At 36.5% G+C, this 25,683-nt stretch overlaps 1 protein-coding gene across 1 annotated transcript in view; it reads left to right on the forward strand.

The window, feature by feature from the left end:
* The window catches only part of LOC117435175 (uncharacterized), a 61,166-nt gene that overhangs the window by 25,605 nt on the left and 9,878 nt on the right, over positions 1 to 25,683 (forward strand). The window contains exons 4-8 of the mRNA XM_034058187.2: positions 1,415 to 1,459; positions 2,053 to 2,191; positions 8,738 to 8,829; positions 9,824 to 9,927; positions 11,967 to 12,129. Of these exons, the coding sequence (XP_033914078.1) occupies positions 1,415 to 1,459; positions 2,053 to 2,191; positions 8,738 to 8,829; positions 9,824 to 9,927; positions 11,967 to 12,129 (543 nt within the window). The remainder of the gene's footprint in view (positions 1 to 1,414; positions 1,460 to 2,052; positions 2,192 to 8,737; positions 8,830 to 9,823; positions 9,928 to 11,966; positions 12,130 to 25,683) is intronic.

Below are 25,683 nucleotides of genomic sequence, written 5' to 3' on the forward strand. Positions count from 1 at the left end.
ATTATTCATACAAGCTTGCATGTTTTCTATATTCCCTGTGGGTGTCATTTTATTTCTCATTGAAATTATTTGTTTTGTTTTTTCTTAAGTTTATGGCATATATTAAAAACTATCTAAGCTGAATAAGCATGCTTCAATGGCAGCCATCTAGACCTGTGCATTCCCATGACAACACAATCTCTGTTGCAGGGGCCTTAAAGCTGTATCAAGCTGAATGTGATTATGATTCTGTTTTGCAAGTGTTTAAATTTTACTTCTTAAAATTCCTTGCAAATGTCAGTCATACGTGTTTATATTTGCAATTTTCAGGGAGCAGAGAAGCAATCTAGTGGCTATTATTGGGTGTCTCGTGTCTTGGATGAGTTCAATAATGATACTCCTGTAGCCAATATAAAACTATATCTGTGCACAGAACCCCTACAGCAAAAGAGCTGCAAAGTAATGTGTCACAGTTTGCTCATAACTGCTTGCCTTGGTTTATAGATGGCTGTGATCAATGCTAGTTATGGGTGAGAAAACAACAACAAAACCTGCCTAAAGTGCAAAGTGACCTTCCTACAGTATTTATTTAGTCGTGTTCTTCTTGTGTTTTGAAATAAGTCAGTACTGTGCTGCTAGCTGTTGGATATTGTAGAGAGCTATCTGATTTCACCTTCATCTCTTTTTAGAATACCAAGGATTCTTCCTCTGGGAAGTTGTAACATTCAGGATTTACACAACACAAGAAAATGTTTTCTTTTTGTCAGTGTTAGAATGCAGTATTGCAGTACTGTGCACCTCTTTGTTTGTCTGCTGGGAAGGACAGGAGCTGTCGGGAGTCCTAGAGTAGACTCTCAGAGCTTAATTGGGTTTCTTCACAATAAAAAAAAAGATATGTTGAAGGCGTGGGTGTGCAGGATGCATTCAACATTATATTGCAAAGCTACTGTACATTGGTTCAGTGTCCCTGCATACTGGTCAACTTACAAAACATTAATATTTTCCTTTCGTGTCTTTTTTAAAATTTTATCTGCATATATGTTTTCAGTCTTTTGCTCTGAATTTGTTTTACATTTCCAATAGCATCACCTTCCACAGCAAGAATGTGAAGGTGTTTTACACTAGCTAGCCAGTAACAACTCCTTGGCAACCCAGTTTATATTTAGAACAGGGTCACACAGACTTCCTTAGGCCTGGAGTTCCACAAGCTGGGTGTGTAGTATGGTTCTTGCATCAACTGACTTGAATGCTGTGCTCTATTACAGCTGGGGTCTTGATTGACTGTCTAAATTATTCAAACAAATCTTCCTATAGAGTATCAACAATAAGCACATTCAGTGCAACCTTGATTATCCGAAATGTGTTGCCAGTGGGGTTAAAAGACTACCTATTAAGTTCTATTTTTCTTTTCTCCTCCCCACCCCCAAACATGCAGAGCTTGGGCACATTACAAAACGATGCTCTCACTGCAAGACAAATGGTAAGTGGTCTGCTAATTCCCAATGTCTGATTTCTGATGGGTTTTATACTTTTCAATGATCTTACAGTGTGTAAATCTTTCCCTGTTTAATATGTAAACAAACATGACCTTTTTTTTCTTGGTGTTGCTTTTAGTTCCACTATTGCTTGGTGAAACAAGCTTATCACTTCTGACGTCCTCTCTGAAAATATTAGCTGTCGTGGTATATAAATCCATTCCTGAGTTTTACAGCTGTGCTCGCCCCGAAGTTTGCAATAAACAGTATTGGACTGATTTATTATTATAAAAATTAACATCTGTCATTAATTAATTTCCGCACATAGCATAAATCCTTTCAGTTTAATGGACTTTCCGGTTCACTGTTTGTGAGGGTGTGCAGAGTATGTTTATTCATTTTAGTTTTCAGTTGCAGTGTCCCTTTCTATATATTTACAAATATTTCCACGCAAAGATAAAATCTCTGCATCAATGTTCCCATTAAAATGTTACGCACATATTTTAACTCACAGTATTTTATTTTGTTGTGTTTTTAATTGCAAATCCTGCTGGTTACACTTTTAAACAATTTTGTAACACTAAATCTGCCTCATTAGGAATGTAATTGTGGAGATACATTTGAACAGTCTGCCCAGATGAATGAGACTGAAGAATTTCCAAAGGCAATCAACATTCCGTCTCGCTTCCAGAGCTCTGTGGTTCCCTTACCGCTCTTGAAATCTAAAAGGCTTACAGGTCAGTCCTGGGAACATCCATTTTATCCAGTGAACACGCTTAAACAGTATAGCTATAGCCAACAGTTTTGCATCCCCTAGAATTTTAGAATTGAGACATAATCTGAACATAATTTAGATCTTTTATTTAACATCATGTAATCAAAGAAAATACAAAACAATATCGCAAAAGTTTGTTTTAAACTTTAAGTTAAGTACATGGAAAACCACAAAGCGGTATGTAATTCAATATGTTGACTAAGATTATTCTGTAAGTTTCATTCGACTTTATGAAACAAAATTAGTTAATTCTAGAGGGTGACCATAGTTGTACAGCAGTAATAAAAAAAAATGTAAAAAAAAAACGTTCTTGAGGTCAAAGACCACATGATTAGATACTGTAATGCTGAAAAAGCATAGAACTGCATATTCTGAAATGTTATATGATACAGAAAATGTATCCTTTTTTTCCCTGTGAAGGCAAATATAATAATTCAGAGTCATAAATCATTAAACTCCTGCAATACTGCTGATCATTTTCCAAAGTTCCTATTCGGGTGGCTTTCTGACTATGAGTAAATACTGGAGACTTGGGATTTTTGTTTGTGTTTGACAAACAGCCATGTCTTTTCTCTGTTAAAAGAAAGCTGATATGATGTGTATTCTGCATGGCTAAAATGGTCTGAAAAAAGCAGTACTGGTTTTAAAAATCGTTGCACATATTATATTAATTGTTGGCGAGTGTTAAATACTGTAGGATTTGTTATTTTCTGACCTGCTTCAGATCTTCATTTTAAAGCCTAGCACTGCTGTAATGTTTATATTAAGCCCTTGATCGACTTAAATGGTTTTCTTCTAGGTGGATGGAATCATGCTGCTAAGGTGTATGCCTCAACTTAATAGATTCTCGTATAGTTGCCATTCCTCATTAAATATTATTTTCTCAGAACTAATAGGATTTTCTGAAGATTGTAACACTATTTATAAATGTGTCTTTTTTAAAGAAGATATCTGAAATAAGAGAAGCAATTCTATGCATGGTTAGCTTTATTTGCTTTTGCAATTGAGAGAAAAGGTGACTGTATTTTTTTTTTAATTTTTCTTCATACTTTTTTTTGCTTCTGTGCTAGCCTGATTATTTCTGCTGCCTGTGGGTTTGAATTGCTGTTCTGACAGCTAAGCCATGACCCGTTTAAGGAGTATTGCAGGCTTGCCTTTTATCCCATACAGCACTGAAAATAGTACTGTATATTTATTGCAGATATATACAAAATATGCAAGATAGATATATTGGTTTAATAAGAACACTTTTGTTTCTCTAGCAAATCACAACTTAATCTTGATTTTTGTTATAATCTGGGAACTGGTGTCATAGAACCTGCTCCTATGACAGAATGCAGAAAAAAACACCTTTAATGCCCATTTGAACAACCTTTATTCCCGGCAGCTGACATCCAGTGGTGTCTGCTTCAATCCAATTTCATAGCAAGTTTTCCAGTCACCCCACATGGGCAATGCCAGGCCCCTACTTATGAATCAAAAGACTTCTTACCCAGCGCATTGCAATGATCTGGTTTAGCCTTGTTCATATGCTACCCTCGTAAGATATTACAATGAAAGCGTGTTTCATCAACAGAAGAGCTGCAAAGATGGACCCAGCATTACGGTAAGTGCTTTTCAGCTCTTGACTCCACAGATTAACTGATTTTGCTGCAGCATGTATCACAATCTGTGGTGACAAAACTGTTGCCTTGCATGTTTTTCACTGATTTGTAAAGGACTTGGCTGAAGCCATTCATTTTGCTAAACATTCACCCTGGAAGGATCTGGAGCCATTATGGGTCTCCATCCCAGAGGAGAGATAACAAAGACTGTCGAGAGAACGGCAGCTTATAAGGCCCAGTGGCCTGATGATGTAATGCACAACCTGGTGCCCGGTATTGTTTTTGGTAATGTAGCCCTTCAGGATGAATCCAAATTTCCAACTTATTTTTTTAATTTGTAAAGTTTACTTAAAATGTATCTGGTTGTTAATTACGGTTTTGAACATTATTTATTATTATTATTATTATTATTATTTATTTATTAGCAGACACCCTTATCCAGGGCGACTTACAATCGTAAGCAAATACATTTCAAGTGTTACAATACAAGTAATACAATAAGAGCAAGAAATACAATAACTTTTGTTCAATTATTGGTATTGTTTACACAAAATATGGCGTCCTACAGCACAATGTATTCGGCTTCTTAAATGAAGATTCAGAATGATTTATACGTTTGAACACTTTGAGAAATAAAGGATACTCATGAACACTGGAGCAAAATTGCATTATTTTCTTGAATCCTTACCTCTAATGGCTAAGTTGAAAATATATTAGGGTCAAAGTTCCTCTGTGTTTATTCCCTGGGCTTCATCACCCCAGGCTCCGCAATTTGCCTGTCAGGGTTCAGTTTCCTTGATAAATCTATCTAATGAGGATAGGAAACGGAAACACAGCTAAATTATACATCATTGTTTGTTGTAGTCTAAGGAAGTCTCTGGAGGTCTCATAACTGACCTAGAAACCTTTCAGCTTCCCGTAACAGCCTTGATTGACGTTTTTAATTTATTTCCTAGGCCTCTGCTTGTTGTTGCAGCTGTACAGATAGGATACCATGCTACACGGTTGGACTATATAGAATTGTTGCTGTGGTGATTGAACTAAATATACACAGCTGTGGTAAATAATATTGCAATACAATAGAGAGAGCAGCAACTCAAACTCCAAGTGAAGAAATCTTTCTTAACCAATGAGAGGATTGTTCTGGAACTGTGGTGTCTAGGCAGGGAGCTACTGTACATGCAATCGTACTTACTGTACTCCAGTGGGAAAACCCTGAGCTACATCACTGATCCCTAGATTTACTGCAGCAGAATAAAATGTTCATTCCTTTTCTGTCAAAGTCGAAGCCTTTAAACTGCCTTTATGAGCCTGTTGTGATAAACACAGCTGTTGTTTGGAGTGACCAACACAAGATAAGATGTGTCTTTATCCTTTGTTTTACTGTTAAAATGATCTGCAGATTGTGGCTCCATTAACCTTTGAACAGTTTATTTGAAACTGTGTAGCATGAAAGAAGCTGTAATAGCATTTTGTTGTTGTTGTTGTTGTTGTTGTTGTTGTTGTTGTTATTTACGTCCGTCATTTTTACCCAAGTAGTCAAGGGTTATTTCTCAGGAGTAAGGAATGTCATTTTTTATAGTTTCATTTATTCATTCAAGGGGACTTGGGGACTGCTAAATTTAAGAGGAATATACTAAACATGTTTTCTTAATTACAAGGCCAACATATTCTAACCGTACAGTGCTAATTGTTCAGTCTATCTTAAATGTGTTATCTGTTAGAATGTGCCCTGAGATTTTGCAACAAACTCTTTAGTTAAATAAAACACAGCTGCAAAGACCAGTGATTGTGGGAACATATCTTTAATGCTTCATACACTCGGTTCTACACATTAACTATGTGACTTTGCGTTGGATGCACTGTTTTAAGGACAGTTGTTGTAAAAATGAGTGAGTGATGAGTGAAAACTACCGATCACAGTGGGTTCTCCTAACTTTTGTATTAGTTCACGAAAAGGTTCATTTGAAAACTTTATTGACTAATCAGTGAAAAAGGAAATGTGAAGTAGCTGAAAGCCATGTTGTACATGTATATTACCTCGCTATTCGTCATTTTCCCCACTGGTATTGTCTTTTGAGAGTGTTCCAGGGTTCAGAAAGCACATATTTAACCAATTAGGGGAGAAATACAACTTGCTTTCACAATATATATGATAACTTTTTTTTGTTTAAAATACTATCTAACACTTGAACATTGACATTGAATTGGCTTTGGGAAATTATTGCTTATTATCAGTCCCAAAACATAATATCAGCACCTATTATTAGCTTATGACTGCAACCAATGTGTTTGGCACCGTGATTGAACAAAATAACAAGCAATACTAAATAGATGATAATTTAGTGGGAAATAGTTTAATATATTCTACGATATACTAGTATTCAATGGATGACACAATCTGTTTACTGTTGCAATAGTCTAGAATATTTCTCTGAAAATAATACTTCCCAAGTAATTACATTTGGCAAAAAACGAGACAAAACTGAACCAGGTAACTACAGACCAATAAGCCTGAATTCTATTATATTTAAACTTATGGAAACTATAATAAGATCCAAAATGGAAAATTGCCTATATGGTAACAGTATCCTGGGAAACAGTCAGCATGGTTTTAGGAAATGGAGATTGTGTCTAACTAACCTGCTTGATTTTTTTGAGGATGCAACATCGACAATGGATAATTGCAAAGCATATTACATGGTTTATTTTGATTTCCATAAAGCTTTTGACAAAGTCCCGCATAAAAGATGTATTCTCAAACTGAACGCAACAGGGATTCAAGGAAATGCATGCACATGGATTAGGGAGTGGTTAACATGTAGAAAACAGAAAGTACTGATTAGAGGAGAAACCTCAAAATGGAGCGAGGTAACCAGTGGCCGAATGGCCTCCTCTTGTTTGTAACCTTTCTTAAGTTCTTATGTTCTTATGTTAGTTTAATGGTCAGTGTAACGCTTGATAGACCTTGTGTATTATTCTGGTGGATTATAACCCAACAGTAATGTGCATGTCTTTCAGGCAAAAAAATAAATAAAAAAAAAAGCTAATTCTTGCAGGTTGCAGCAGTTTCCTGTTCAGGGTTTATGTCTGCTTATTTCCTTTCTTTTTTTCCAGCTGTATTACCACTTCGGTTCAGCATATCTGTCACTTTCTATTATCAGCCGTGCTGCTGTGGGTAGATTACTGTCAGAGGGCTTTGGGGTTTCATTGCAGGGAGGGTGACAATATCTATGAAGGCCCATGTTTCTTTGTAGATTGTGGAATGTGCATTAGAATTCACTCAGTTACCTACTGTAATACCACTATGTTGACAAAAAAAATAATGAACCCGCGACGTGTAGGGGGGTTGGGGGCTGGGATCCAGGAAATCTTACATGAGAATGTGTTTCCATCCTGTTTGTGTTTTTACATAATGTTTATGCAGTGTGTAGGAGTGTTGGGCCCTTCAAGGTGCAAAGCTAGAGATTCTGCAGACTGAACAAACTGGGTATCAGTATGCTGAACACGCATCGACTCACTTTGCTAGCTTTTCTGTTTTTGTTTGGGAATAATAAGTTACCTGGGGTTTCGGTTGCTAATACTAAGAATGGCTAATCTCCTCTGAGGAGGGTCTGTGTTAATTGGGCAGCATCAAAAAGCCACTTGCATTTTTATCTCTGGTTTGAACTATTTAGAACCGACATACAGAGATCTTCAGTTTCTGCATTCAGTACAGTATGCGGATCTGGTGATGTTTTGGTTAAATGCATCCAGTACAAGCTATTTTTTTTTTTTTTAAGCACATTCTTTTTTTACACACTTACTGTCAAGCCAGTTGGCTATCCTTACCCGATAAACCAAAGCTACAGATTTAAGCAAGCTACTAAACCCTCGATATAAAAGCCCAGCTTGTCATCACTAAAGAACTAGCCTCTTCCAATGTTCTCCCTAAGTGCAATAGCCAGTTGCAGCGTTCCCTATGTGAAAATGGGAAAAAAAGCTTTCAAGTAACTGTCAACTTTTAAAACAGCAAAACTAAGCAAAATGTTAGAATCCTAAAGTAACAGATAGATGCTGTTTATACTCAGCACATGGGCTTAGTTATTTTTCAGCAGCCTTTGTTGGCAGGCTTTTGTTATTTTCACACATAGCTGCATTTTGTTTCAAGTGCTTTTTAACTAGTTTTTTTTAATGTGGGTTGCCACACAACTGTGCACTTGAGACATTATTACCTTTAATGGAAAGAGCAAGACCATGGCTCACTTTAGAGATACATCTTATCTCACAGTTTCAATTTATCGCTGAAGTGGTGGCAGGCATACAGCAACTTATTGAAGATTCATAATGGACTCTGTTTCTGGAGAATACTATTTTAGATTGAATGAAAGGATTATGTGTGTTTTTAATACTATGCATTAACTCTCGTCAATTTACTCCCCCCCAATCAAACCAATCAAACAAACAAAACTATATTAGAATCAATACAGTTCTGTACGTTGATAAAGGAAGCTGATTAAAAATATATATGCTAATAACTGCTCTTTGTTAGCACCCACCAAGGATCTACTTATTGCAAACCCCACGCTTTCTGAATAACTGGCTTTAGCTGAATGGCTGTCCTGTTTCTTTTTCAAAAGGCCTTTGGTTTAAATAGGAGATCAAAGTACCTGGGTGACGACAACATTCATGACAGTGAAAGCGAGCGAGGAAAACTGTCGTTTTAATATTGACAACACAATAGATACCATTTATAACCAATTTGAATACAAGATACGCTGGAATTTAGCAAACAGTGAACCATAAGAAGCACAATCTCAACCTAGGCTGACAACAAAGTTCTGAAGGTTTCTTGGCAGATAATAAAATGAAATTCCATTCTGTGCTGGACTACTTGCCTCATGTTCATATTTTTTTCCACTCAGTTCAAGACAGTGACAGTGATGAAGAAGTGGAAGTATCGCTAAAGAAGAGCATCTGTGCCCCAGGGAAGACTCTCTCCCAGTCTAGAACTCAGGTACAGTTCAATTTACATTTTTAATGGGCTTCAATATACAGTAAGACAGAGTCTTTTAAGTGTTTATAACACAGAGTTAATATACAGGCTACAGCATGTATTTGGTAATGAAATAAAAGTCATCCATTGATTGATTAATTTTTGCTGATAAACAGGCATGGCCCTGTTTCTCTCAATGTGTTCTAATGTAACTTTGAAAACACATATTGTACAGTAAGCTTTTTGGATAATATTCATCTGATTGGTTGCCTTATTTGGTACAGAGACAGGTGTTAGACAGAATAATTATTACAACAAAACCTGACATAGTAATGAAATGTACACGTTTACATGTTTATACTTAATACAGTACTTAACATCTACAACATTGTGTAATTTTAAACCAGCTTTACAGCTACAAGTAGTGAAGGAGCCAGTAGCCTATTGTGTTTATTTAAAAGAGAAATCTCGGATTTTAGTCTGAGGGCCCTGCAGGCAATATAACCTCAGTTGTTGACCTGTTCTTGTGAAGAGGAGTGTTGACTTTATAATTGCATCTTGTTAGCAAGAGCAGATTCAGAGTGTTCAAAAATAAATGTGCGACAGACTAATTGTGATTCACACTTCACTGTTCTTTCTGTCTTTTCCTAATTTATTAACCTCTCAAGCTAAAGACAAATGTTCTTCGTCTCAACCGTAGTGACCACAAATCACACTGAATAAGCGTTAACAGCAGGGCATATAGTTTTGTGCTTATTCTCACACCAAGCTTAATAAACCACAGCAGCGATTTCAAGAGAATCTGTCAATGTTGATAGACTCTTTTTAGATAAGGCTAAATACACCAGGTCAGGTTTGAAACTAACCCCTGTAAAAAGGATATCTCTTTAAAATGTAAATATTTATGCTGAAGCTTGTTGGAATGGAAACCGAGTCCTTCTGTAGTGAATCTAGCTGTAGTCATGCATGCTATTTTAAAGGAAGGTATCAGAAGTTGTATTTTCTTTTCATTTAGGTTTCAGAATTGAAACCCTTTGCAGACATGACTGACAGAGAAATGCAGAGGAAAGCAGATGCTGAAAGACAACGCAATAAAAGACGGCTGAGAGAAAAGCAGAGGTAAATGCGCCATGTCTGTGTTCTAAACAGAAAAGCAATCAACATTTTCTGAACGGATAAGGGAGAACAGGGAAATCCGAGTGAGGCTATTTCCTTCTCGGAAACCTATCTGTTGAATTTCTGATTTGTTTACCTTGAGCAAGCCTCATCTGCAGAGTTCCAAAACCAGCCTTCCGTGCAGCAAGCCAAAGGAGTATGAAGCATGAAAGTATCGTTTTGATGACTTTTCAGCAGTGTTGTCCCTACCTTTGTGTGATTTTATATTTTTTCTTTTTATTTTGGTGCAGTTCACTCAGAAGCTCCTGAAAGGAAACATCATGTCACTCAGGGTGATCTCCACCCCCTTAATTTTCTCTTTCTGAGCTGCAACATTTTATCTGGAGTCTTAAGAGCTTCAGAAAGAAATGGAAACCAAGCACATGTATTGTAAAACTAAAAAAAAGACATTCATACAAATTACCGGGAGAGTCAGTGACCAAGGAAGCCATCTCGTTCCGTTGACATGTTTCCTCATTTTAAATCTCCAGTATGAAGACAGCTTGTCTGAAAGACCTCTTTCATGTGTTCCCTTGAATGTTTGTTCAAACAGGTTTTACTTTAGAGAACTGTGAATAAGTGATTACTATTATAAAGGCATCAATGTGTATTATTTATGCTTCTTGCTTCATTAATTTGGTTAGTGGCTGGAAAGGACACCATAGCAACAATTGAATCTCCTTGTCATGTAGATTTTCAGTGGAGGCAAGTGTTTTGGCATATTTATAAACAGGAGTACAAAAAGCCAACACCTGCTGCCAGCATGGAAGGTTAATATAGGAGGCTGTGTGGTCCAGAGGTTTAAAGAAAATGGCTTGTAACCAGAAGGTCCCTGGTTCAAATCACCCCTCTGCCACTGACTCATTGTGTGACCCTGAGCAAGTCACTTAACCTCCTTGTGCTCCGTCTTTCGGGTGAGACGTAATTGTAAGTGACTCTGCAGCTGATGCATAGTTCACACACCCTAGTCTCTGTAAGTCGCCTTGGATAAAGGCGTCTGCTAAATAAACAAATAATAATACCGGTCAGTAAAATTATACAAGATGAAATCTCCCACTGAATATTGGGAGAGGAACCTTTTGTGATTGTGTTTGTTTAATCGCAATATTCCTTTTGAGAAAAAAAAGCTAATTATAAAGATTGCTCATTATGAGAATCTGAGATAACAGGGAAATGTAGACTCTGCTGTGTGTAAAAGTGTGGATTGGTGCTATTAGATGACCTGTGGTGGTCAGTGTGTGCAGGTGTATAAATCAAAGTCTGAATTTCTTCAGTGATTTATTCCGCTCAATTTGCTTTCTATTACTGGCATCTGGCACTGACGAGGTTGGACTGTTGATATTAACATGTTTGAATTTGAATGCATTACTGAGTAAAATAAATGTTGAGCTAACATGTTGACAGATAAAGATTGCTTTTCTACTCATTAGGAACTTTTTCAACCAGATAAGTACAGTAATAGTCATTGTTCTTTGAAGGTTTTAAAGGTTGAAAGTAAAGCCATGATAGTTAGCCATGGTACTTTCTGCCAGAAGACACATTTTATGCTATGCCGCACCTCAGCGAAAAGAATGTTACTTTTAAAGACCATAATTGCTTAGATCACATTGCCAAAATGACAACAACTCCAGCCTAATCCATTGATGATAAAAAAAAAAAAATATTCTAAAGCATACTGTAGCATATACAATTACTATGTGAGTATGTTCAGATTCATATACAGTAGATACAGCTTTTCAAGTTTTCATTCAGTTTTCATTGTATTCTTATGAGATTTATTGACAAGATAAGTTGCATTTTTTGTTACACAGAACAGGTTAGTCAGATATCAATTATGGGTATGCAGTATTAGAAATAGGAGACGGCGTCCAGACAAGCTCTACACATAAACATGACACAACACAAAAGCTGACACATTTGGAGATGTCAGTGTGATAATAAAACAGTATTGGGAATGTTAAAGAGAATGTTCTTTTTTTTTTCTTTTTATAAACCTTCTTTAGACAGAGCCAGGAGACTGATCTAGGGGAAACGGGAATGTCTCAGCGCCCAAAAGCAGAGACACAAGAGACAAATAACAAAAGCACCAAGAAAGATGAGGCGAGCAAAAGGAAGAAGAATAGGAAAGATAAAGAGCTTGCTGCATGGAAAAGGGCTCAGGCTCAGGTAGGCTTAGCGACAAGAACTTTCATTTTTACAAACTTCAGGAATGTGTCACATGTGCATTGAAAATGTTTGCCATACCAAATAACCTAAAGTTAAACGGTACTGAACTCTGCAGAAACGACACTTATACACCCATATTGGTTATTGCTGAAAGCTCCTCACTTCAGAAAGTAGCCTTTAGAAGTGGTTGGGTACATTTGTGATGTAAAAGCACTGTAAATAATGATCAATACAGACAGCCATAGAGAATGACAGGGACCACACATAATATGCAATAATTCAAGACCTGAAGTTTTAATTAATACCAGTTATTTATGACAGTCACTGACTATAAAATGATATGCCCGGCCCACCACTTAAAGGTGACCCATTAATCTAACTGAATACCATTGCACAAAAAGAATAACACATAAGGTGAAGTACGTTTTTGCATAAAATGGAAGTACGGTAACTTAACTACAAGTATTTATATTTCTCTGGTACACATGAAATAGTTTTGTATGATGGTGCCTTTCCAGTAGTAGCATTGAGAACATTGTATTCCATTCTCAAATTCAGTCATTCCAGTTGGGATGTACTGGGGGAAGAACTGACTTTTGTAAAGGTAGGGAAAAATAATGAATGACTTACTAGGATTACCATATATAACCGACCTTGACATTGTTCAAGACAGCGGAGGAGAAAAGAGGTGGACTGATTTTTAAATAAAATTACAGAGAATGGCAATGCTTCTAGATTAGAGCATTGAAGTAGAGCAGAATTGTATTAGGATTCTAAATAATAGGTGCATGTACGTATATCCGATAGGGATGCTTTGCCTCAATACCAGCCTTGCAGGGCACTTACTTTACTGCTACACGCTAGAAAGGAAATGAAGGCAGTGGGTAAGATGGCCAAGTTTGTGTGAAATTATGTAGATGAAATAACAGCCAGTATGTCATAAGTTCATTGCCGATCTCACTGATGTCTAATGGTGGATATTGAATGCACAGTACTGGATTTTTTTATTTTATTTATTTAGTAGTCCACTCCACTCAGAGTGCCTTTACCGGATGCGCCACTCGGAAGCCCCTGCGTTTTAGCTTTCTGAAAAGAGTTGTGCTAATAAGGATTTGAACTAAAGATAGCTTGTTTCCATACTCTCAGGACTCTGATAACTTGAGATAACATGTACAGTACTTGTACTTGGATTATCATTTGTGTTTTGGATCTGTGGTTATTTTGTATTGAGATGAAATGGGTACATTACCCCCAGGGCATCACTGAAAAAGGGATAATAGCAAAAACAATGTATGTCTGCTAAAATGATACTAGTTGCTCTGAAAGGATGTGGATTTAAATGTACTGTGTACAGTATGTCTTCTCTGAAAAGACAAGGATCACCTTTGATGTTCCATTTTATACAGGATTGAGTACCTGAAGAGTACTAAAAGCCCATTTTCACAATGTGTCTAATTTCATGCTGTAGAATTATTTTGTTTAAATGTCATGTTTTACTTGCAATTGATTTAAGGCAGCATAACGTAGTCTTCCTTTTTAGACATATCCTAAAGTTCTTAATTGAAAAAAACGACTATAAATTAGATCAAATTAAATCCTTATATTCCTTATGGGTTGTGGAGTCTTTTCAATCAGCCTTCCTACCTAAACTGAATGTTCACAGCATGATATTTTCAAAACTGTCTCACACTGCCACAGCTTTTTAAATGTGATTTATGTAAATTATAAGTGGCTGCTAATCTTATATAAAAAAAATAAAAAAAACGATGCAAATGACACATAAACGTTTTGGGCTCCTGTGATGTTATACTACATGCCCAGATTCCACCAATGCCCCCACTTTCTCAACCGAACAATGCAAGCTTTACTGCATAAGACAACCCTAAACTCTTATGAAGTATTATTTTTCTAGTTATCTTGTTTTTTTCCTTTTATGTGCAATAGTTCTGAGCATTCAAGCTGCAATATTGATTCCACTTCTGAGTAGTTTCCTACTGTTTCATGAAGGAGCGATTTTTTGGAAATATTAGAAATGAAGAATGTAGTGTGCGATATTCTTGTCTGCATCTTAGAAAAGCAAATTAATTTTACTGAGCTGCTTAGAACTGAAACCAATATTTCTTTACATGAACACTCTGTAACGGTACACCGTAGATATCGTTGTCTTCCCAGTTCTGCTGTGCTAACCTACATTGCCACCCAGTGCACTTCACAAACAAATGCAAGGACAGAAAGAAATAGTGTAGTAGTGAGAAATCAGATGGGCTTCAAAGAAGAGTGTACCGTACATACATTCGAAAAACAATAACAGAGGTTCTGAAGGGAAATAATAAAGTATAAAAAAGAACAGGAAACACAGAATAAGTAATTAGGACCTTATCCTTTTAATTACATTTTAATGACAGAGAGGGTGCAAAACTGATGACCATCATGTTGTTAATTATCAATTTAGGGGCAATACAATTTCAACTTTAAAACACTTCACATCAAACTAAGAAGACTAAAACAGCTGGGTGCCCCTTTTCTCTATTCTGGTCCATTGTGTTCTCAGAAACCAGCTGATCTGTATTCTTCTTGTGGTATATCAGCTGAATTTTGTATTAATACAAGAGCGAGTTTTACTTAAATTTGTAGCAATTAAATACATGTATTGTCTTGTCGTGTAGCAGTACCCTGGTTAATTAAAGAAGGTGTGATTATGGTAAATTGTCTCACTTTTGTACTTCATTGTGCTCTGACTGAATAAATTCAGCACAGAATTACTTTCCTAATTAGCTTTACTAGGAACAAATCATCTAAGGTGACTTTGCTCAAGGTGTGTGGCCAAGCAAGTGAGGGGATTCAGTTTAGTGATCTGAATTCAAACATATTGTAATCAATAACCCCACATGGAAATGAATTGCAGTAAGGTGAAATAGGGTTAGGTGGGGTAAATCACTGTGAAGAAAGCAATTATAATTGTAAATGATGGGTTTTCACTTAAAAAAATTTATTAGTAAGTATAACATTTAAAGATCCCCTAATCAGAGCATGCTGGAGCCAAAACAATACCACATCTGCATCAAAAATGTTGACACATTTACAGTACCTACTTTAATAATAGTTTAATTAATTTAATGGAATCACACAGAGGCAAATACAATGTTGTGCTTAATTATCTGCCTCGTGATGAATTTGTTAAGATGGTGTCATGTACGTTAAGGCAATGAGGCAACAAAATGGACCAAGAGATATTTATTTGATGCTGTGGGCTAGTGTGGTGTTCAATGATCTCTTATAGCTGTTTCACACTAGACTTTGATACGATGGCAAAAGTGGCTTTCGTCTACTCCATGCTGCTTGTTCGAATGTTCTATTAAGGGTTAAATAATTGAAACTTGCTGCTTCCTTTCTAAAGATCTGGTTGATGCTGCTTGATTCCTGGTACTTTCTAGTACTGTATGTGCAGATGAAATGGAAGTTAGAAGACATTAGCTGTTGAGTTTGTGATCATTATGAAGTGATTAAAAATACCTATGCATATTAATATACCAAAATTGCTGAATCCTGCTTCACGTTTAGACCCATGATTATATGATTATGTGTATGTATACTGCAGTGCATACACACTACGACTAAGGGCAAGAGCTGAACTTTGACACTTAACATTCCTAAATGTTTTATTGACATGATGTATGTATTTACTCACCCCATACCCAAGCACCTCCTAAAATTAGGACATTTTGTAATTTGATAAGCAAGTTGTAATGGACCTGAAGAAGAAAATAAAATAAAATCACAGACCTGCAAAGTACTTTCTATTTGAGCATGAGTCTAACATAGTTTACTTTCCATTCAAAATGCAGCTGTGGAAACACATTCGTAAAAGACAGTCAGGTTAATCCTGCAATTTTCAAACTGACTGACATATAAAGGAATTTTAATAAGAGATTTATTAAAAGCTTACATAAAGACTTAGATAAAGATGGCATTTAATTGCCCTATTGGTTTCCTAGCTGGAAACCGGTAAAGGATTATACAAGGTTACTTAGAATGGATTTAAAAATGCATGGCAGCTTGAAGACAAGCCATCTTGAAGTTGCATAATCCCCTTTTAAATAGATCTGCATGTTAATGTTAGGGTTTCAAATGGTACCGGATAAATCATTAAAATGGTCACTTTGAAGAACGATCCCAGAGGAATCCACAAAAAAAAGCAAATGCTATCCTTTTGTAAAGCACTGTAAAACAATACCCAGGACAAGTTAATTGATTCTACTTATTAAACATTATCACTGAAGCTAAAACCACAAGTTCTCTGTTGTGTTAAAGAGTGCAGATGGGAATCTGTGGTCAAGGAGTAATACATTTTACCAGATAGATAGTAATCATTAGCTTCATGAATACAGAAAATTACATTAAATGTATATTCAGAAAGAGGACATTATAAATGCATATATACAGTACAAGTGGCTACTTTCAGTGATTCTATATTAGCTGTACAAATGACAGTGTATGAAATAATTAACAGGTATAACTCAAACAGAATGCTGAACCTGCAGAGCCGTCTTATCATAGCACAGTATTTTCAATCGAGACAGAATATCTGAGAGAGCACATCCACGTACCTCCATTTATACCATGCTGAGGGGATCAGCAGCACAGAGCCTACTCAAATAACACAGCAGCTACTTTCTTCTTTCAATATTAATGGCAGTGGCATCAAAGAGCCATCTGGAGCAGATTTGAAAAATGTGGTGTTTCAAGTTAAAACCATAAAGGCGTGTTTGCAAACTGCAATACCAAATCCGTTGCAGCAAAGGTAAAGAACTTTTCAGTAAAGCTAGAAATTAGTCCTTTTTCCAAAAGATCTTTAAAAAAAATAAAACTTCTGTCACTTTGTAATGTCCTTCCCCGAGCCTGCAGGCTTTGGCAAATCATACTGAAGTCTTCCCTGATGCATTAGATTTCCATTTACAGCTCTGAAATTTGGCGTGGGGTTGGCATCTAGTAAATGCCTGAGTTAGAATCTAGTCTGGCACTGACACAAAGGGACACATTCAATTAACCTTTTACCTGGAGGGATATTATGAGTTTGTGCAATTAGTGGAGTGGGTGTGGAGGAATATTTGATCATTTTCACTTTGTGCTTGTTTTACAAGTGTTCTATTTTCCAGGCATTCCATAAACCATGGAATTCAGAACATTTATTGCTTTCATAGATTATGATGGTCACCATGGCAACAGTTGAGAATATTCTCAGGTTTGGCACGGTGACTACTCTACCAAATTGATTCCCTGGGGGCATGGACAAAGATTTGTATTAACAGATCCTGGACAGTTAGAACTCCCTCCACACTTTATTGGTGAAAGGACAGAGTCATTTATCATAATGCCATTTACCATTGGTGCAATTTTTTTGTGTTACTTAACCAAAAACAATTCCACAACAATTGCTGTATTATGGAATTGTGAGTTTATTTTGATCTACTTTAGCTCAAACCAGGAAACAGAAAACCGTACTAACTAGTTTATTGAAGTTTATTCTAATTTTATGAAAGTTAGATGTAGAAAATAATAACAGAAAATCCTTAACCAGTTTTTTGTATCACACTTGATATTTAGATATTTTTTGTGTTTTACAACATTATTGTATCATGGCAAGCCTTTATTAAAAGTGACTTGATATTTCACAAATAGATGTATGTTTTAGCTATAATGTATTCAATGATAAGTCTGCAGACGTGGACAAAAATTATTTTATGTTTGGCGAAATGTTTCTATATTGATTAGGCATCCTAGGAATTATTCTACGACAGGAAATTTCATTAGCTTTTTTTTGCTATCTCGCATTGAAAAAAAAGTATATATATATATATATTGTGAAAGCTAATATGTATTGGCAAGCATGGAAGATGTTACTAATTTGAGTTTTGAGAACACTACATTAGACTAGACGAGAAGCATTGTTCAGAATGTATTACATCACGTAATGAATGGGTTGAATAGAGTGCAAGGTTAAGAACTTTTACTGCAATAAAACTATTTATATTGATATTGACAGCATAAGCATAATATATTACTGCTTAGCTACGCATTAGAAATAATACAGATAAGAGGTATGCATCAAGGTGACCGAAATGAAAATAAATTAGTTACACAGCTCAGGGAGACCTGAGAAGCTCTGGTGTCTATTTAGCTTCATTGGATATTCATGCTGCATGTTCTCATAAACTACTGCACACCACCAAACACTGATAGACTGCTTTCAGTTCAAGATGAGGTTGGTGAACTCTTGGGAGGAGGTTTTTTTCTTGATATATGCTAAGAATATGTTGTTAGTAGTGATATGACTGAGTAAAACACTCTAATATATTAATTCCCATGCACGTTGAAATGACCTGTATTTAAAGACCACCTATCTATAAAGACCAGGGTTACAGTAGATAGTCCATCGAGTGTTCTTTATAAGAATATTTGACTGTAAAAAAGAATCAAGAACCCATAAACAAGTCATAGAGCAGTAGGTAACCCAGATCAACATCACTTATAATATACCTTAATTCATTTACAACTTATAACAAACATGGTTATTTAAGTGAATAATATCATATAGCTAGTTTAATTATGATCATTAATTTTCAAAAGTTCCTATCGGGATCAATGTATTCAGCATGGTGATACAAAACAATATTTGTTGTGCCAATAATTTACCCAGATCGCCCACTGCTGTAGGCACAGCTACTTTTTCTAAACCAATAAATCCATGGGTTTAGAGAACAGAGAGCCATGGAAAGCCATGCTGTTGGCTGGTTTAACCACAAAAGTTTCATGTATGTCACATCTTTAAACATCATTATGAGCAGGTCCAACATGTATGTACTCAGGTCTATAACTAATTAAAAACTGATATTTCATTTAAATGACTTACTACAATGGACCCCTCTTCCAGGACATTTATATCTGGCTAGCGTGGGAAAAGTTTAATTCAGATGGTGCTAACTGCAAAGTATATTAAAGGGAGTGTTGTCTCATTGTAAAATCTTAATTAAAAGAGAGTGACGATGGGTATAATAAGTGAAATATAGCATATGTTAAAGAGATTTATCTCTATCTCGGATTACCCTCTCTGATTAATTCCTTATGTAAAGTGAAAGTTAGTAGTGGGACAAATTATCATTGACAATGGTGAAGTGTCATTATTTTGTCTCTGTCCGCACAGGTGCCAAATTTATTTGTAACTTTCTACAATGTTGTTTTTTTTTTATTAATACTGGTACTGTATATCATTTATTTTCTAGTTAATATGGAGTTTTCTTTGACCAATTGTCTTTGAGCTTTAAGCTATCCTGCTTTCCCAGGAACCAACATGTTAATGTATTCTAATTTGATGATGTTTCATTATATTAGTTCATCTCATCCCAGGAAAATTCTGGGATCATTATTCCAAGCACAAAGTGAAGTGCTTCAATAAAACTAGAAACTAAATCAAGTGACGTCCTGAACTTTAACAAGAGAATGTAGATCAAATATTTGCAGGTGTAACCTAATTACGCATGTAATGACTTGAATGAACTGATTGAATATTAAAATAAATTGATGACAGTTTTGTTTGAGGTTTGAAAAATCTGATCAGTTATTTAATCTATAAACACTGTATTTGCTTATTTTAAGTGTGCTTCTGGATAGCTTCTCTTTTTATACTAAAAACATGTATTACAAGTGTCTTTCACAGCTAAATTAGCTTTATAACTATTATTTGCCACTTCATAAAGATTAAATCCACTCTCCTTAATTATGGAACATTCATATTTTATAGTAGTGTTATTCAAATGGCACCTATTACTTTGAGCAAAGGGCCCATTAGCGTCATTGTTTCAATTTGTTATTACAATAACAGGATAATATTCCTATAAAAATTTTTTAGCAATTCATCATCTTTAAGACTGATTGAAGTGCTCCAAAAAGATTAATAAAATGAAGGTTTTTGACATGCTAATGACATGAACAGCACTGAAGTCTGACAGACTAATGTCTCTGAAGAAGGTAGGAGAAATTCAGACAGTCATTGAAAACTGAAATGTGCCTTGATTACAAAACCACTGCAGAGGCATAGTCATGAAACACAGATATGACATTACAATTAGAATGATTTCCGTTGACCTGATGGACCTACACTTGAGCATTCTGTATCCCAGAAGTCTTTGTTTTAACTCAAGTGGTCCTTCTGCGTACATCATATGTTCTTTAAGGAAACCTCACAACTAATAGCATACGTTGTTAACTCCATACAAATTGATTCCTTTTCTTTTAATTATTTACAAGGGGGTAAATGGTTCCTGATATATCACACACAGCAATAGATGACAGCTTTTCCCTTTTACTCTGCTTTGATATTACAGTAGCTAGGTAAACATTTCTGAACTTCTGTCTGTGTCCAACATCCCTTGTGGTAATCTACTGTAAGGAATGTAATTTAATTTAAAACATATGAATTAAGTAAATGAATGGGTGTATCAATCCTGATATTCCTAATTTGACATTACTCTGCCCCCCTTCAGATGCCTAGGCTGAGGCTCTGTAAATGACGTGCTATTTAAGATGATTATGTAAGTCTTTAAATCTCAGTGACAGTGATATTATACCTATCCCTGTATTATTATTGGGGTGCTTTTATGGAAATGGATAACAGTGTAAGCCAGTGAGTTCCTGAAAAGCATATCATCTGGTGTGTGGCTGTTGTGCAGAGCTGTACTCAATGGAACCGTGTACCTTAGAGATGCTTGTAGGCAGAGCATATTTGCTCAGTAGCTAGGGCGATGAGAGACAGAGATACCTCTGGGTTTCCTGGCAACAAGTAATGAAACAAGATACTGAAAAGCTCTTATTTTACCAGCTTTTAAGCATACAGGAACTCTTGACCCTTTTGTTTCCTCATTTTCTGGTTAAATAATACCCTGCTGCATACCTCCAATTTTCCTAAGCAGATCTATCCAACGGGTTAATGAAGGGATATGTAAAATTGCAATTTCCTCGCTTGCATGTATCGATGGTGGAACAGCTATTGTTGAAAACATCTCTCAAAGGATGAAAAAGAAGAAAATGAGGACAGCATATACTTATGCAATTTGCTAACAGCACTATAGCCACATGCTGTTGGGGCTCTATGCTCAGTAAAATGACAGATACAAATAGGATGAAAGGGACTAGTACAGTTCTAATCTATAAAGTATTCAGCCTTAATGGGATTCTGTTGAAGTAAACAATGCATTCATTATTTCATTATTATAGGCACTTTAATAACAGTAAACCAAGGGCTATTTAACTGGGAAGCAAACATGAAAATGTGTAAATGGCAGAATATTGAATAGAGCATCCCCACCCCCAAATTTTATTATTTTTAATTATTATTAGAAGAAAACTAATTTACCCAGTAAAACCCAGCTGACATCTTTGAAAGGAAGTGCAAACATGCAGTATTCTGCTAAGGTCTACTTTAATGAACCCTACCACATAAAAATATGCAACAGTTCCTTTCTAATGGGAACACAAACGTCTTTGCATGCTGTATCATGAAACGTAGGGTACTTCAGGTCCACAGAATAGCATACCTTCCTGAAATACTGTATGCACAAAACACTAGAAAACAATCAAAAGCAACAGGGCTTGTGCATTGCTCATGCGGCTCTTTTCCTTATTCCCTGAGGAAAATATATTCCTAAAAGCAGCAGTTACCCTCTAATTACTTTCTCTGGCCTAGGCCATGTCTGGCCGCACTCACCTGTGTACCTGGAATTACCGATTGTGATCAGCCTCTTAGTCTGTCGACAGATGGAAGGCTTGCTTCTCCCCTTTGACAGCTGTTGTGGTAATGCTGGATTAGCATTCTTTAGGCAAGGTCAGTGGCATGACACTTTCTTTACTTTGTCTGCAAAGTGCTTTGACTTCAGCTGCTCTTCGTGTTTCCTGGCTCCTGCTGCTTCATCTGATGTCCAGGCTCGACCTAGCAATTGCAGTTGAAGCTGGCTTTGAAACAATCTTAAATCCTAAAAAGGTTAGTTAGTTAGTTAGTTAGTTAATTATACTGGCTGAGCAATTACCTCTAAACATATGGCAACACTTTAACATAATGGTTGCAAATTCAGATAACTTCAAACATTCTGGTGACACTTTATAATAAGGTCCAGTAATAAACACTTTATACAAACTATGAACAAAAAGGTTATAAATATTTATAAAGCACCATTACTAATGTTTTATACATTTTATAACACCTACTGGCAAAAGGGTTGTGGGTATAAAATCTTTTTCGTTTCCTGATGTCTCTGACTGGAACCGTTTACCTGCTGCACTTAGATCAGAGACCTCACACTGTAATTTAAAAAAACTGATGTTTCAGTACTTGACAAAGCCTTGTGTATGTACTGCATAATTTTAATGTATACTATGTGTTGTACTGTCATGTGTGTTTATATATATATATATATATATATATATATATATATATATATATATATATATATATATATATATATGTATACATACAGTACTGTGCAAAAGGAAAAAATGCTGTAAAGTAAGAATGCTTTCAAAAATAGACATGTTAATAGCTTATATTTATCAATTAACAAAATGCAAAGTGAGTGAACAGAAGAAAAATCTACATCAAATCAATATTTGGTGTGACCACCCTTTGCCTTCAAAACAGCATTCTTACTTTACAGCATTTTTTCACACCTGCCTAAAACTTTTGCACAGTACTGTATATATATTTTTTTCTCTTAAACTGTAACCTGGTGCTGTTCTCATCAGGACACCATTGTAAACGTGCTAAGTGTAGCTCATATGGCTTTCCTGAATAAACATTTTTTAATACACACTTTATTAATGATTAATAGATGCTACATAAATATGAAAGAGTAAGCTATACATATCTATAATATAATATCTATAACATATTGTTGTTATTTTATGGAAAAATCTGTGGTACTAACTATACAATGATGTGCTTTCCTGAGATGTTTTAATGCTGCTTTCTGTGTCCATTTTGATTGGAAGTCTGTGCTCTGCACCACCATTCCCACTGAAAGAAAACTTGCTCCAATTCTGCATATTAATTTTCACTTTGCCACAGGCAAAACTCAGGCTTGCATCATTGCAGCTAAAGCCTTGTCTAATAAATATTCCATGTTCTCTTGTGCTGCCTCCTTAGCATTTTTCAGCCTTTCTGAACTGTCAGGAATTCCCACTTTATTATTATTATTTATTTCTTAGCAGAAGCCCTTATCCAGGGCGACTTACAATTGTTACAAGATTTCACATTATACAGATATCACATTATTTTTACATACAATTACCCATTTATACAGTTGGGTTTTTATTGGAGCAATCTAGGTAAAGTACCTTGCTCAAGGGTACAACAGCAGTGTCCCCCACTGGGGCTTGAACCCACAACCCTCCGGTCAAGAGTCCAGAGCCCTAACCACTACTCCACACTGCTGCCCACTTGCTTTCTTTGTTTCCAAGAGCGTACCTTACAGTTTGCTAACTGAGAACAAAAAAGTAGCCCTTGCAGGCTAAATGCCATGTGCCAGATGCTGTTAGTAAAAATGCAAACATGCTGATGTACCCTTTTAAATCATCTAAAACAAATATGAAATTAGAAAAGCCATGGTAATACATTTTTTTAAATATCTGCTTTAGTCAAGGATTGGGTTGATGGCTGTGAATTTATTTTATTAATTAATTTATTTTATTTATTGCATTTAATTTATTGCATTTTTATACAAAAGTATCACAAAGCACTATACAGTACATAGAAAAAAAGTTACATTAAAACCCACTAAGATAAGAATTTTATAGTATATAGTAGGTATTTCTTCTCAATGCTGTCTGACCCCTCACACTGCTCAGCACTGCATTCACAATCACACTTGCTCACTATCTAGAAGATTGAGCCAAAAATGTTGATTTTAGACTGTTGTGATACATACCAAACTTGAGGCTTCACACTTTATGTTATTAAAATATATCTCCCACAGAGGCACTGCATGACAGGATTTCCATTGTTTTCATATATCGTGTTTTCTGAGCTTTTAACAATGGTGGTTTCCAATAGATAATTGAATAAGACTGTCATAAGATAAGGGAAGTAATTACCTGCAACACTTCACAAGGGCCTGGCAATACAAGAAAATCTTACAAATCCCAAGGCACTAAGTAACCAACCAGTTCACAATTGTACACATGTTTAGGAATAATTCCAGTTCCATTAACTCTAATTCCATTGCACACAAGACCTGCTTGCAGCCAGAAGGGAAAATTAGGATTTGATTTCCAAAGTGCTGTGTGTTCGAAACACAAGATCCACTTCTGTTGAGAGAGCAGTGCCGGTAGTCATTTCAATACAAAACTGAGTTCATGCATAGTGTGTTGTCAGCACCGTGGAAATTGGCGTAATTTTCAAAATGTGAAATGTAGGATTCACTTTCTGTGGCTACATATTATGACCCATTGACGACAGGAGGAAATTACACTTGAATTACTCCATGGAAGCAGATTTGTAGCATGTTGTTCCTATTCTACATGACCGCTCAATATAATGACATTAAGCTGTGATGCATTGTGTAAATTAATGCTGTCCAGAGCTCATTTTCTTGGGCAGAGTGCATCAAAACCTTATGCTAAGTGCCCACATCTCAAAACAGCATTATGCCTCAATTATAAGCAGAGGCTAGCCTAGCAGATTTGTATATGTTTAATCAGCACTCAATCTGACCTGCATATTCCATTTAGCAGCTGCAATACTCTGCTACGCGTCTCCTAACTCGTACCAAACTAAGACAGCACATTAGCCCTGTCTTGGCTTCCTTACACTGGCTGCCTGTAAAACAGAGAATTGGTTTTAAGGTCCTCCTTCTGGCATATAAAGCTTGTAGGGAACTTGGTCTAGATTCCATTCATGAGCTGGTGACACCCTGGGTCGTTGTCTGCGTTCCTCCAGCTCAGGTCTGCTCTTTGTCTCTTCAGCGCTCTCTGCCTTCCTCCAGCTCAGGTCTGCTCTCTGTCTCTTCAGCGCTCTCTGCCTTCCTCCAGCTCAGGTCTGCTCTCTGTGTGTTCCTCCAGCTCAGGTCTGCTCTCTGTCTCTTCAGCGTCGGTCTGCGTTCCTCCAGCTCAGGTCTGCTCTCTGTCTCTTCAGCGCTCTCTGCCTTCCTCCAGCTCAGGTCTGCTCTCTGTCTCTTCAGCGCTCTCTGCGTTCCTCCAGTTCAGGTCTGCTCTCTGTCTCTACAGCGCTGTCTGCGTTCCTCCAGCTCAGGTCTGCTCTCTGTGTGTTCCTCCAGCTCAGGTCTGCTCTCTGTCTCTTCAACGCTGTCTGCGTTCCTCCAGCTCAGGTCTGCTCTCTGTCTCTTCAGCGCTCTCTGCTCAGGTCTCAGGTCTGTCTCTGCTCTCTGTCTCTTCAGCGTCGGTCTGCGTTCCTCCAGCTCAGGTCTGCTCTCTGTCTCTTCAGCGCTGTCTGTGTTCCTCCAGCTCAGGTCTGCTCTCTGTGTGTTCCTCCAGCTCAGGTCTGCTCTCTGT

The sequence above is a fragment of the Acipenser ruthenus genome, chromosome 28 (assembly GCF_902713425.1).
Source record: "Acipenser ruthenus chromosome 28, fAciRut3.2 maternal haplotype, whole genome shotgun sequence".
Taxonomy (NCBI): Eukaryota; Metazoa; Chordata; class Actinopteri; order Acipenseriformes; family Acipenseridae; genus Acipenser; species Acipenser ruthenus.